Source organism: Diachasma alloeum, unplaced genomic scaffold, assembly GCF_001412515.2.
Source record: "Diachasma alloeum isolate Michigan unplaced genomic scaffold, Dall2.0 Dall_scaffold_00296, whole genome shotgun sequence".
Taxonomy (NCBI): domain Eukaryota; kingdom Metazoa; phylum Arthropoda; class Insecta; order Hymenoptera; family Braconidae; genus Diachasma; species Diachasma alloeum.
This window is the reverse complement of record NW_021680435.1, coordinates 259,238-272,825: the sequence shown is the minus strand read 5'-3', so window position 1 is coordinate 272,825 and position 13,588 is coordinate 259,238. Positions and strand designations below refer to the sequence as shown.

Here is a 13,588-nt window from a genome sequence, read left to right as displayed (position 1 = left end):
TTCACCCGGCTAAAAAATTCGATTTTGGCGAAAATCCACTTGCCATGGAAAACCCGAAAATCTGACCTTTTGGCTGGGGCCAAAAAAAAACGACTTCTCAGTTTTCAGTTTTTCCACATACTTTTGACAGTTCTGAATAGCCCGGCGCTTAAGTAGTTGGAATCAACGTTCACTCGGCTAAGAAATTCGATTTTGGCGAAAAATCCAACATCTGACACTGTGACCCTTGGACCGACTTTCCCCTCGGAAAAATCCAAGATCCGACACTTTGGCCTCCGGTGAAAATTTTTTTTTTTCATTTTTCACTTTTTCCACATACTGTTGATAGTTCTGAATAGCCCGTCGCTTAAATAGTTGGAATCAACGTTCCCCCGGATAAAAAATTCGATTTTGGCGAAAGTCGACTTTCTCCCGGGAAAAACAGAAAATCTGTCCCTTTGAAAATTTGAAAAAAAAAAACACTTTTTCAGTTTTCACTTTTCCCACATACTTTTGAGAGTTCTGAATAGCCCGTCACTTAAATAGTTAGAATCGACGTTCACTCGGCTAAAAAATTCATTTTTGGCGAAAGTCGACTTTCCCCCTGGCAAAACTGAAAATCTAACCCTTTGGCTCCGGGTGAAAAACAATTTTTTTTAGTTTTCACTTTTCCCACATACTTTTGAGAGTTCTGAATAGCCTGTCGCTTAAATAGTTGGAATCAACACTTGCCCGACTAAAAAATTCGATTTTGGTGAAAGTCGACTTTCCCTCTGGAAATACAGAAAATCTGACTCTTTGGCTCGGGGCGAAAAAAAAAATTTATTTTGACTTTTGTCGCGCCTTCGGGGGTTTCATTGGCATTAGAATTGTTAGAAAATACAGAATCAACTTTCACTTGGCGAAAAAATTCAATTTTGGCGAACATCGACTTTCATCCTTGACCCACGTGAAAATGAAAATTTTTTTTTCCCCTTTTCCGTCACCTCCGAGGGTTTCATTGGCATCAGGGGGTCAATAAATACAGAATCAACGTTCACTATTTTTTATTTAAACACCGCCTGCAAACGGGGAGATGAGGGTGGCTAAAATATATTCTGCAACCCTGTCTCCTCGTTGGCTACAAATTTCAACCCTCCGCATACATGCCTTCCCCTTCACCCGCTCGTAAAATCACGCGTTCTCGGTAGCATCGAGGAGGACTTCTCAGGACCGAAAAGAACTGAGGATTCGAATGGTCTCTGGAAAAGTACGTCGCAGAACTGATTAGGACTTACCAGGTCCATCTAGGTCTGGAGAGATCTTGAAAGACCTGTGTACGTCCANTGATCCCCATGACCCTTTTTGACCCTGTGATCCTTAATTTTGGAGTCTTAACTTCGAGTACCAAATTTTCATCACCAGAAGTCGATTAGGATTTTTATGATATAGAGAGACTTCTATGTCTATGTCTATGTCTAATTTCAATTGCGATATTTGAATCCTTAATTGTATTTCACGGGCTAGGTTATGAAACGTAACGTTACACTCATCAATATACTTTAAAATTAAAAAGTCCAGTCTCAGACCAGCTGATTGCTATTTCCTTTCTTGAAGACATACAATATAATTGACTATTTAATATCCAGTTTTCTTGGACAATTTAATGACAAATCCATTTTGTGATCTAGGCATTAAATGCAACTTGAAAGTCCAGGATAAGAAAATTGAATTTCGAGGCAATTTTTCCACTTCTAAGTTTTCGGTTCCTCTTGTAGCTGTACAAAAGCTACCGTAGTCTCTCGGTACTCACATTCAGCTACAGAACCACTACCACAGCTCCTGATTAATTCGACAATGAATTTGCGAACTCTGAATCTCTCTCCACATGAGAAAACGACGGGAGGAACGAGTGGGAAACGGGTCTGCGGGGGTAGTACACCAGGTCTTTTCCCACCCCGGGTACATCCAAAAGGCAACGAGCGGCAAGGGCGGGGGGGAGTTGAAGGAGGATGATGGCACTGGTCTCTCTTCCTCCTGCCTGGAGCTAATTATTGTTTTAAGGATTACCGTTATGTGTTTATTATGCGAGAAACGTCCCTATCTTTATCATCCACGTAACATTCGGTAGAATTCAGTAGCTGGGTATTTTCACGGGGTTGTGGGAGGAGATGCGGAATAGCAACACAGCCAAAACGAAATCCCACTTCCAAGCCGGCCTACGTTTATGAATAATTCGAGTGCTCGCTTTTTTTGCTTATGTGTGGAGAGAGACTGCGAAAGGAGCTTTTCTCGTCCTAGGACTTTCCGGTTGCTTTATTTTCATATATTATTATTATTATTTCATATTTATTTTGTGGAAGAATCTTTCACTATCGTTGGCTAAATTTTTTCTACACAGGCTGTCCCAAAACTGATCTGATATATCGTGAAGGTAGTCCGGAGGGGTTGTTTGGCGACAAAAAGTTTAATAATATTTCCGTCTCCAGCCCTTCGTGACGTCATATTCCTAGAAGACACGTTTTTCTTAGGATTGTCCCCAGGTTTTTTCATAGATAAAATATTTATAATAGTCCCCACCAATTGAAAAAAAAATCTTACTAGGGTAAACAGGTCGATGAAGAAGGTTGCTCTTTTTTGGCCTTGCGGTCACGAGTAAATTAGTATATTTCGTAACGAGTGCAAAAAAGTGTTTTTTGGCGAGTGGGAGATTTATATCACGAGCCGAAGGCGAGTGATATAATCCCACGAGCTAAAAAACATTTTTTCACGAGTTACGAACAATATTTTTCATCACAATGTGGCNAAAAATCAATATCAATCAATCATGAGGTGAAACTACACCGAGAGAAAAATATGATTCTTCTGACTATATTCCATCACAATCTAATTATAGTCAAAAAGTCATCAACAATTTTTCATGGGTTACGGTAACTATGGCCGGAGAAGTAATTACTACAATGGAATGTAGTCATTGCAACTATTTTATAGTTCTACTCACGATAGATTTGTCGTGGTTACTTTTGAACTTTGGTTAGTTTAACTGCATTTTGATTTGCAAAAATTACGCTTGTGAAGTTACTATATTGTTATGTGCCGCATACAAAAAAAATCGTATCGCGTTCACCAAAACTGCCTCAACTATTTTTTTATTGTTAATCGAACTTCAGATTCTTCTCTCATTGTACTATTCAGGACTTCCCACTCTTTGTTACTCCGTAAGTAACAACACAACTTTTGTTGAAATTTTATTTGTAACATTTTAATAAACTTTCAGCCCAAGAAAATGAAATTTTAGAAAACCTCAGCCTGAGTGAAACAGGTCAATTTTTGGACGTTTTCAACTTGCATTGAATATTCAATAAATAAAATGAAAATTAATTGATTATTTCACCTTTCAATAATATTACTTACGTATAATCATGCGATGAATTATTTTTTCTATTGATCGAGATTTAATAAATGAAAAAAAATTCCCACTTGTACAGAAATTAGGGGTTTCGGCTGCGCTGAAATATTTTTTAATTTAATGATTCTTCATTTCGTTATTTTCACTTCAAATGATTTTTTTTCTACTAATTAAAATATTCTTGAAAGTATGGAAACCATCATATCCCCATTTAGGTGATTCTTTTATTTTACATTCTACCACGAAACTCGAACTTCCTTTTTAAGGCATATATGTTCAATTTTAGAATCGTCCTAGTTTCCATAATTATCAATTTTTGGAAACTAAAAAACTTCAAACACTGGACAATGAGTAATGGAGTGATTGAAGTTTGTTCGGTTTCCAAAAATTAATAACTATGGACGCCAGGACGATTCTAAAATTCCACACATGCAAGGAGTACCGTTACCTCTCAAATGCATGGAGATAAATATTCAGTAAAAATTACGAAACCATTTACGTAATCCGTAATGGGCAATTGTTTTCCGAAAATTTTTATAGGAATGGAAGCGAAGAAATCTGAAACGATTATTATGCCTCCAAAATCAAAAATTCTTGAACGTTCAACGATTTTTATGAAGGTGATGACCTATTTCTACGTTCCGTTCCGTAAAATTTCTCAATCGTTGGGGAAAAATTGCGGAACTATTTATTGTCCCCACAGCGGTGAGTCATTAGAGGGGTGGTTAATTTTTACGGAACAAATCGTAGAATTTACGTGGTGATTTGTACAATTTCATTTTCGACTAACACTTTTTATTGAATTTTATTTCGATCGCGGATTACGTTTCGAAACGTAATTTCTATTGAATTTTTCTCTCCGTGTGCAAAAGGGGGTATGATCTCTCCATCTAGGAATAGCGTTTGATTGGCTATCCATTTTTTTCATGATAATTCGTAAATAAAACGTCGGAAACAAAAATTGCATTGGAGTATGTATTACGTAAATTTTCTTGAATAAAAAAAAACAAGTTTGCGATTTGTTTTCTTAATTTTTTATAGAGATTAAAAGGTATCAGCTTTCATCTGGAGCCATCAATTTTCCTCGAATCAGATTATAATTTCCGGCCATCAACAAACACCTGAAAAATTCGGTAATATTTTTCACCCCCTAAAAAAATTTACGATAACTCCAACGCGGAGAAAATAAAGAACGATGTGACGAAAAAAAATGGCAAAAAAGAGATTGAATCCGATGTACAAACAGAAAGTTTGTGTGAGTATTTCACTTTCTGCACGCATTCCCCATCCCCAGCCACCCTCTCTCACGTTTTTAAAAATGATTTAACCTAATGGTTATACATATGTAATCCCGATATAAACCAGAGCTAATCTCTGGCCACCACACACCGGGTTTACTTGTAACGACATTTCATATATTCACCCGGTCAGCCCCTTCTCTAGTTTTTTATTCAACCCTTTCACCATCGTTCAATTTTTTTCAGCTGAAAAATAGGATCACTGAATATTTATTTAGCCTGAGGGTATTTATACTGTTTGAATTCATTTATCTCCTGCAGCTCTCAAGATCTTTACTCATAAAATAATCGTTATCTCATCAATAATCATTAGTAACTTTTGATAAATCGGGAATGCTTTTTCTCAATTCTAGAAAAAAAAATTTCTTCAAGGTTTTTGCATTTATTTTTGTGGTGACGTGATGTTCAACGGCAACGGTTGGATAACTTATGCAATTTTCGAAGCTGTAAATTTTCCACATGTAACAAAACTACACTGTTTAAAAATTACTCTTGAAATTTCAAGTGAAAAAGTTTGAAATTTTTAACAACGACAGAGTTACATGAAATTTCTGTGTATTTGTTCATTGACGAATCAGTCATTTTTTGAATATTCGAGTAATTCTCGATTGACTTACATGAAGGCCATCGAGACGAGTATTTTGAGAAAAAAAAATTGGAATCGGTGCAATAGTTTTTGAGATATTAGGGAAAACGAAATTTAAACAAGTTGCTATATCTGAGGAACTGCTGGACCGATAGAGCTGAAACAGCGCGCCAAAGTTGAGCTCAATAATAGCTACAATGAGCCAAAATTTCAGATTCTTATCTACAAATTTCACCGCATTTATGTTAAATTTTCTAAAAATTAATCACCAAAAACACAAGTTGTCGGATACATACATACAGACATGACCCTAAAGAAATCATTTCTCCACGTTTCATAACATTCTAGACCATTTGTAATCAAAATTAGGAAATCAAAAAATCTGTCAAATAGGGTGAACAGGCCAATTGCTGGACGGTTAAAGGAAATTCGAATTTCGTGATATGATCTAAAATGAAAGAATCACCTAAATGGGGATATGATAGCTTCCATATTTTCAAAAATGTTTTAATTAGCAGAAAAAAATTATTTGAAATTAAACTAACAAAACAAAGAATAATTAAATTAAGAAATAGTTGAATGCAGCCAAAACCCCTATTTTATAGGGGACGACTGGGCCAATTTTTTTTTATTTATTAAATGTCGATCAATAGAAAAAATGATTGATCACATAATTATACACGAGTAATATTATTGAACGGTGTGAAGTAATCAGTACAATTTTCATTTTTTTATGGAATATCCAATGCAAGTTGAAATTGTCCAGAAGCAAAACCCCTTCCAGAAATTGACGTGTTTCCTCTACAAGAGGAAATATAACATCAAAAAAAAAACTTCTGAAAAAATAATTTCAACCACTATCAATTTCTACAAAATTGATTGAGACAATATGCACAAACGGATGAGCCAATGTGGGATTGTTAACATCCCCTAAAAAAGTCCCTAGGATTAATGAGGAAAATATTCGGCTACATAAATTCAGAATTGTTGAAATGTTCATAAATAAAAATTCCATTATTGATGATAAATTCTGTTGATTTGTGGAAGAAAAAAAGTTGTAAATCCATTGAGCATTGAGAATGTATCGGTATTTGATAGAATGAAAATAATTTTGTGTGAATCATTTTTTCCCGAAAATATTTTTTTTGAAGTTATTTTTGTTGAAGTTATTTTTGCAAAGTTATTTAGTCGTGGAGCCGTGTTGGGTCACGCAACTAATTTCTTGTTCATATCCCGAAATCTAAACGAGATATGTGAAATTTTCAAAATACAAAAATTATTCCTTATCAACATAGATCGGCATGAATCATTACTTTAGTAATATTATGAGTAGTTGCACCTTACCGTAGCTTACATTGATTTATCGTATCATAATTCAAATTTGAAAAATAATATAATAATTGGTAATTTAATTTCTCAATTATTGATTGATAAAATAATTCGGAATTTGAAAATTTAAATTGATGGTTATTTTTAAAATAAAAAAATTAGTGAGTAATATTAGCAATTGACTTATCCAAAATTTAATTGTAATTCAAAATTTTGATTATGCCGATATCTGCTTATCAAATTCTAAACGATTTGTGATGCGAAAATTTTCGTATATCTTTCATAGTTTGGGCGCTGGGGCGATTTGAACAATTAAATTATTGATAATAAATAGTTGCAATGCCTAAAATTGATTGGAAATTGTTTACTTGACATTCCGTGATCATATTTCATTGTTCAAAAAAGCATTGCGGATTAGAACGCGAGTGGTCGGTCGGTCAATTTAGAAGCGCTTTTTTGGGGGTGTCCCGCAGCTCTACTACCTTAATCAACAGACTCATCCCTGTCCAAACCTATTCTCCGAGAGGAAGAAATTTTAAATACGCGACACGCGTACAGTCGACCCCTCCTCACCCTCTCCGCCCTTTATCTCATTCCCTCTCGCTCTTTCTCGGTTAACGAAATAAAACTCAACGACGAAAAGAGACATCTGTCGGTTCTTTTAATTACCGTTGTACGTGTTCAGCAATTGTGCATATAACCGTCGTCTTCCTCCTCTCCTTTTGTCTCATTTATTTATTTCCATCTATTCTATTTTTCTTAGACTAAAATAAAAGTTGAATGAAAAATGTCGTCAATTAAATTTATGAAATAAATTTATGGAATGGAGGAGGGGCGGAGTCATTAAATATACCCCACCAAAAAGCATCCACAGTGTCTAAGAATTAACGGTCTTAGTTAGGCGAAGGTGAGACCGTCCTGGTGCATGAATTACGACGCAAAGACCATCCGGGATATCAACGCTGGGTACCGAGGCTCTGCCTCGTTATATATATTTTGTGCAACATCCCGATTTTATGGGCAAACCGAGGAGGTACAAGCCACGGTAAAAGGGCACAAACTTCCGTCTCGTTGGCTCTCCCTGGATTTTCACCCCTTTTGTTCTCTTTTCAGAGAGCATGGGAATTCTTATTTCATTCCTTTTACTTATTGAACTTTCGCGGTTTCCTTTTTTCAGTACATCATACTTTTTTCACTCTCATCATCATTTTCCATGGTTGTTCCAATCAGACGAAGAGTTTTTCGTTTTCATAAAAGTGAGTAACAGTTCAAATGAGTAACGAGCAGGTGTCAACGAGGATGTGACTGCAGATTTTTTATTCAGGAGTGTGTTTATACTTTTCTGCCATCAATAAATTAACAGAAGGCATCCGAATATGGATCCATTTTGGTGGTTTGATGAATTCTTATGGACTAAATAAAATCAACTGAGCAGTTTTCACGATATTCGATGAGATGGATTTACATTGTGACCCCTTTTGTTCTCTTTTCAGAGAGAATGGGAATTCTTATTTCATTCCTTTTACTTATTGAACTTTCGCGGTTTCTTTTTTTCAATAGATCATACTTTTTTCACTCTCATCATCATTTTTCACGGTTGTTCCAATCAGACGAAGAGTTTTCCGTTTTCATAAAAATGGGCAACAGATCAAGTGAGGAACGAGCAGGTGTCAGCGAGGATGTGACTGGAGATTTTTTTACTTACGCTGTTAGAAATTTTTTTAAATTTCATGGAAAATATGATAGTAATTCCCATAAGAGTGACGTTGAATCAGATTTAGGGGGAGAACGGTTATGAAATTTCTAGTTCTGGGTACAATTCAAGGAAATTAATGAGTTTTAAGTGAAAGTGAAATGGGCATTTCACAACTTGATTGAATTTTCAGTGGAACATGAATATTCAGGAACAAAATGATATGAATTTTCAATTTTTTCCTGAATTTTCCAGATTTTTCTGAATTTTCATAAAATAATTGACCTGAAAAATCAAGTATTTTATTGATTTTTAGATCATTTACACAGAAAATTAATGGAATATTTGATTTTTCATGACAAGATTTCCCGAAGTTTCAGTGGAGCTTGAACACAATTAAAATTTCCGGAATTTGGCACGGAAAATTCAGACGAAAAATTTTAATAATATAGGAGTGTGTTTATAATTTTCTGCCATCAATACATTGATACATTTTGGTGGTTTGATGGATCATTAGATTGGCTGAATTTTGGAACAACACGAAGAATGATATTAAAAATTGAAAATTAAAAATAACTTTTAAATTCTAGTAACCGTATATCACATTGACTTTTTGGGAATGGTTTCCAGAATCCTTTGATCTTGTAAGAATAAAAATATATTGTTTTAACATCCAATTAACATCGCATAATTTTACTAGAATTTACCAGAAAAATTGGATGCAAATCAAGTTGGTTTTCAATTTAGGATTGGCTTCCTGTCTTTCCAATTAAAAACATTCTATCTCTTCATTACATCGATTTTTCACACGAGGAAAAATTCTTTGTAAATGGAAAACCAATATTTTTAGTTTTAAATAAATTTACTTCATCAATTTCATCAAAAAATTTTGTCATGGTAATAACTATTTCTCCCCATCAATCAATTTGTTCTCATCGTTTCGGGGGGAACACTTTATTATCTCATTGATTCAATTAAATTGGCTGAATGATCGTAAAAATCGATCGAAACGTCACTTACAGGTGGGTTAACGAAGTTTTATAGTGTAATCTATGGCACTGGATTATCATAATGGCCCCTCGTTATGGCCCGTTCTATACCATCCACACAATATATTATATTCAACATAATTTAATATCACGTCGTCTCGTGCTTACCTAAGTACCCCTACCCCCTCCATCCCTCTCTTTCCACCGTCTTCCAAAAGTGTAAAGAGCCTGAGTGAGAGGATTGTTCGGTAAACTCTCGTTTTACACCGGAGTTTCGAAGCTCGGTCACGAAGCAAAGTCACACAAAGTTGAAGTGTATCTGTACCAGGGAAGAATGGCATGTAAAGTACAGGTGACGGCTCACCCTTGTGTTCCATTGTTGCCGATAGATGTTGTAAAGGAATTTGAGAATAATTTAATTTTTTAAGGGGATACGTTGGTGAAATTTAAGTCTTCACTGGGCCATGGGACCCATTGAGCAGTTTGTGATGTATGACGGAATATGGGAATAACTAGAGAAAATCGCGGACCCGATGGATTTTGCCTCATATAACCACGAAAAACTTCATTTTTTCCCGTTTTTACCTTCAAAATGCTCTTTGCACCGTAGTTTTCCTACGATTTGAGCTTTTTTTTAAATGTGCGTTACACTCCAAAGATTTATTCATCATTCGTTTTACTTTATTCGCAATCGATCATGAATAAATGAATTTTGCGTTTCATATTATAAATTTCTCGCGTCTCTAGAGTAGTGTAAAATTAATGAACTTCAAAATTCATTTATTCATAATCTATTGCGAATCAAGTAAAACGAATGCTTAACTCTGTTCTGTGGAGTATAACGAACATTTTAAAAAATCCAAAAACGTAGGAAAACTACGGTCCAAGCAGCATTTTGTGACGATAAAAACGGCAAAAAATTAAGTTTTTTGTGATTATACGGGGCAAAATCGATTGGGTCCACGATTTTCCTTAGTTATTCCCATATTCCGTCATATATCACAAACTATTCAGTGGGTCCCAAGGCCCAGTGAAGACTTGTAAATTTCACCGACGTATCCCCTTAACGTAATTTCAATTCTATTTACAATTCTGAACCGATCACACTATAGATTTAGAAGGCATTCAAGTATTACGTAAACATAGTTATGGAAAGTGGGGGGAGGGGTCCAGTATTTTTGACACAGCTTACTCTCAAAATAGGGAATATGATGACATAGGGGGAGGGGCACGTATGAAAAAATTCAATAGAAAACCTAGCGAATTCGTTGGAAAATTTTGTTGGAATTCTATAAGAATTTTATGAGGGATTTCAATCAGAAATTCTATTCAAAAATTCTATTTGTTTTTTGCGCTGATTCTATTGGATATTCGATAAGAAAAAGTCAATATATTTCGAATTTCTGTTTGAATTTTTCTCTTTAGATTTTTTCTATGAGAATGTTTGGACATCGATTTTCTAAGTTTTTTTTTGGCAAATTTTTTTTTTTGGTCTGTGTAGACATGCAATAGTCTTTCAAAAACTCTTTGTTCGAATTGAAAAATCAGGTTATGGATTCCAAAATTTTGAATAATAAAATCATTGCAAAATTTTCGGAAATCTAGTATGAAATTCGGCTTGAACGCAAGCTTCGACGAGTAACTCCAAATATTGAACCTAATTTTAACATGAGAACAATTCAGTAGCGGTAAAACGGTACAAGTCAATTTTAACTATTGACCAGTTTTCAATTAATATCTTGGAATCTAAGGGAGATAGCAAAATTTTTGTTATAACCTATTTTGTAGAGTCGATTGAGAGCTACAACAAATGTAATTACGAAAATTTCGCTATTTCTCTTAGATTCGGTAATATTCTTCAAAAACTCAACTAGGAGATACGTCAACTTGAACCGTTTTACCACTTTGCTACTGAAACGCATTTGGATATCTTCAAGTAAAATACTTTTAACAATCATTTTTTACATCCATTCCACTGAGCTTTTTGCAACTAAAATCACTGTCATCTCTTATGAAATAAATTACATACCCCCCGCTTTCCATTTCATGCCAACTGTCTCAAAGAATAAAAAAAATCACTATGAAAAAACTAAACAAAACCTACTCCAAAAAACGAAAGTCCTGAAATGATAATTTTTTGTTCTTATTTAATTGCAATTCCGTATATCTAATGTACAGAGAGGCTCCATTCTATAAAAGCGCAAAAAGTTTACTGCACTCGTTCTTTGTACATCCCATTCAACCCCCGAGGGAATTCGTATTATTAACATGGTCCAGCATGTGGTAAGGGGGGGGGGGGCGTTGCCGTGGATCTCCTTCTTCCCTTTGACCACAATTTTTCTAACGAAATAAAAACTCCTGAAGACCGGTAAAAAAAGTAATTAGAAATATGACTTGGTGGTGGCAAATGTCCCGTGACGCCTAGGATAATCGTTTCGACTTTCCGGTGTTGTTCCTTGCCGGTTTTTTCCTTCATTATTGTCCACCCCCTCCCCCCCCTCCCCCACACCTTCTCACCCTCTGAAACCGCAAAAAAATAGGCAGTGAAGGTAAAAAGAAGAAATGAAAAAGGTTGTCGAGCAGAAAGCATTAATTTTGATAAATTTGAAAAAATTTCATGGCAGAAGGAAGAAAAATTTAGGTGTTCACGATGTTACACTAGTCAGTCGGCGCAGTACTCCGTGGAAAAGTGCGAATAAATCGCAGTAAGCTTTGTCAGGGAGTGCGCCCTTTGTTCCCCACGCTTTTTTCGACCGTTTTTGATGTCCTGCAACGTCGGGCTGTGGAAAAAGAACGTTGAAAAAAGTATCTCCATGTGCGTGCATACATTTTTATCAATTATTAAGAACCCCCTCTCGTACTCAGTTACTCACTACACAGGTATCCCCGGTCGAGGGAAGATAATGTATAGTAGGTGGTGCGTTGGCTGACGCGTACACGTGCATTCATCACTGGACGCAGAGAGGACATTAATAACGGCCAGTGTCTTTGTCAACTGTAAAAAAAAGAGAATTGCTTTTTTGTTGTTGCAGGAATCACAATTTGACGGGGTATAGTTCACAGTTGGCGTCTACTGAAGTCAGGAGAGTCAGGTGGCATCCGGGGTCGGCTAATAATTCACATTTACTTGTGCTTACGTCGGAAAATACTTTTCAGTAAGTATTTGGAATTGTTTATTTGATTAACGCATGCAATCATGTAGGAAAAAATTCGAGTGGATTGCTGGATTGTGTCACTCGCTCCCATTGCGAGTGGATGACAGTGGGTGTGACTCGTTATGAGTCGAACCAATAACTTCTAGACCAAGTCCCTATTTTTTTTTTTTGTTTATTAGAAAAAAATACGAATCCTGAAAGTTTCATATCGGTAACTAAAAAACCGCTGGGAGGATTTTGCTTAATATTCAATCAAAATCGTACAGAAAGATCGAATCTCATCATTTTTCTCGGTAAAATTGTTAAATTTTCAAAGAAAACTATTTTTTTGCTTCCCAAGCAAAACATTATATTTGTAAAATCCGACCTTTTTCCCTAATTTCCAATATTTTGTGTCAGAATAACTAATTTTGGCCTCAGGAGTTCGAATATGCTATTTTCAGACTATGTTCGGAAGTATGTATATATATGAGTGTCTTTGGGACCGATTGTTTTTCGAAGATGACGAAATAAAAAATTGTTTATATGAGCCCAATTGTGATTTAAAATATTCCTCCCAATGCCATAGAGACGGTTGCCCTGTTAGCCAAATAAATCGACAGACTAGATTTATGTCTGGAGTCAATTTATTCCACAGTTAGACCATTTATAAATTCGTCATAAAGTGCTTCAATTCACCCATTCGGTTAGGAATATTGACTAAGTACTCCATAATCAGCGGTAGTATTGGCAAGTCGTAATGACATATCGACACCGTGTTTTTTGGTGAAATATATTCGATGAACTTGCGGCAGATTATTTTCATTTATTTCAATACTTAAGGATATCCAAGTATCTTTTATAGTTTCGTACAGACCACACTAGAGATTCAACCATTTTCAATCATCAAATATGTCAATCCAATTGCGTGAGAAAATTTTGACAAAAATCATGAGTATTCAACGTCATTCAATGACATTTTGCATTTTGAAATTATTATTTTTCTAAACATTCGTTGTTTATAAATAAATAATTGAAATTGTTTAAACTTTCGGAAACCTTATTTTTTTAGGCATGAAATTGATTTCTGGCAAAATTCAGAATATGAATAAATTTGATACGATTCTGCACAAAAATGATATTTATGGTGGAGAATTGATTGTTCACAAATTATTAACAGAAAATGCTCGTT

General features: G+C 35.2%; 1 protein-coding gene across 2 annotated transcripts in view; it reads left to right on the top strand.

The window, feature by feature from the left end:
* LOC107039333 (nuclear pore complex protein Nup88) overlaps positions 1 to 13,588 on the top strand; it is a 126,202-nt gene that overhangs the window by 106,122 nt on the left and 6,492 nt on the right. For both annotated transcript variants that reach the window (XM_015258895.1, XM_015258896.1), the window contains exon 3: positions 12,295 to 12,417. In XM_015258895.1, the coding sequence (XP_015114381.1) occupies positions 12,295 to 12,417 (123 nt within the window). The remainder of the gene's footprint in view (positions 1 to 12,294; positions 12,418 to 13,588) is intronic.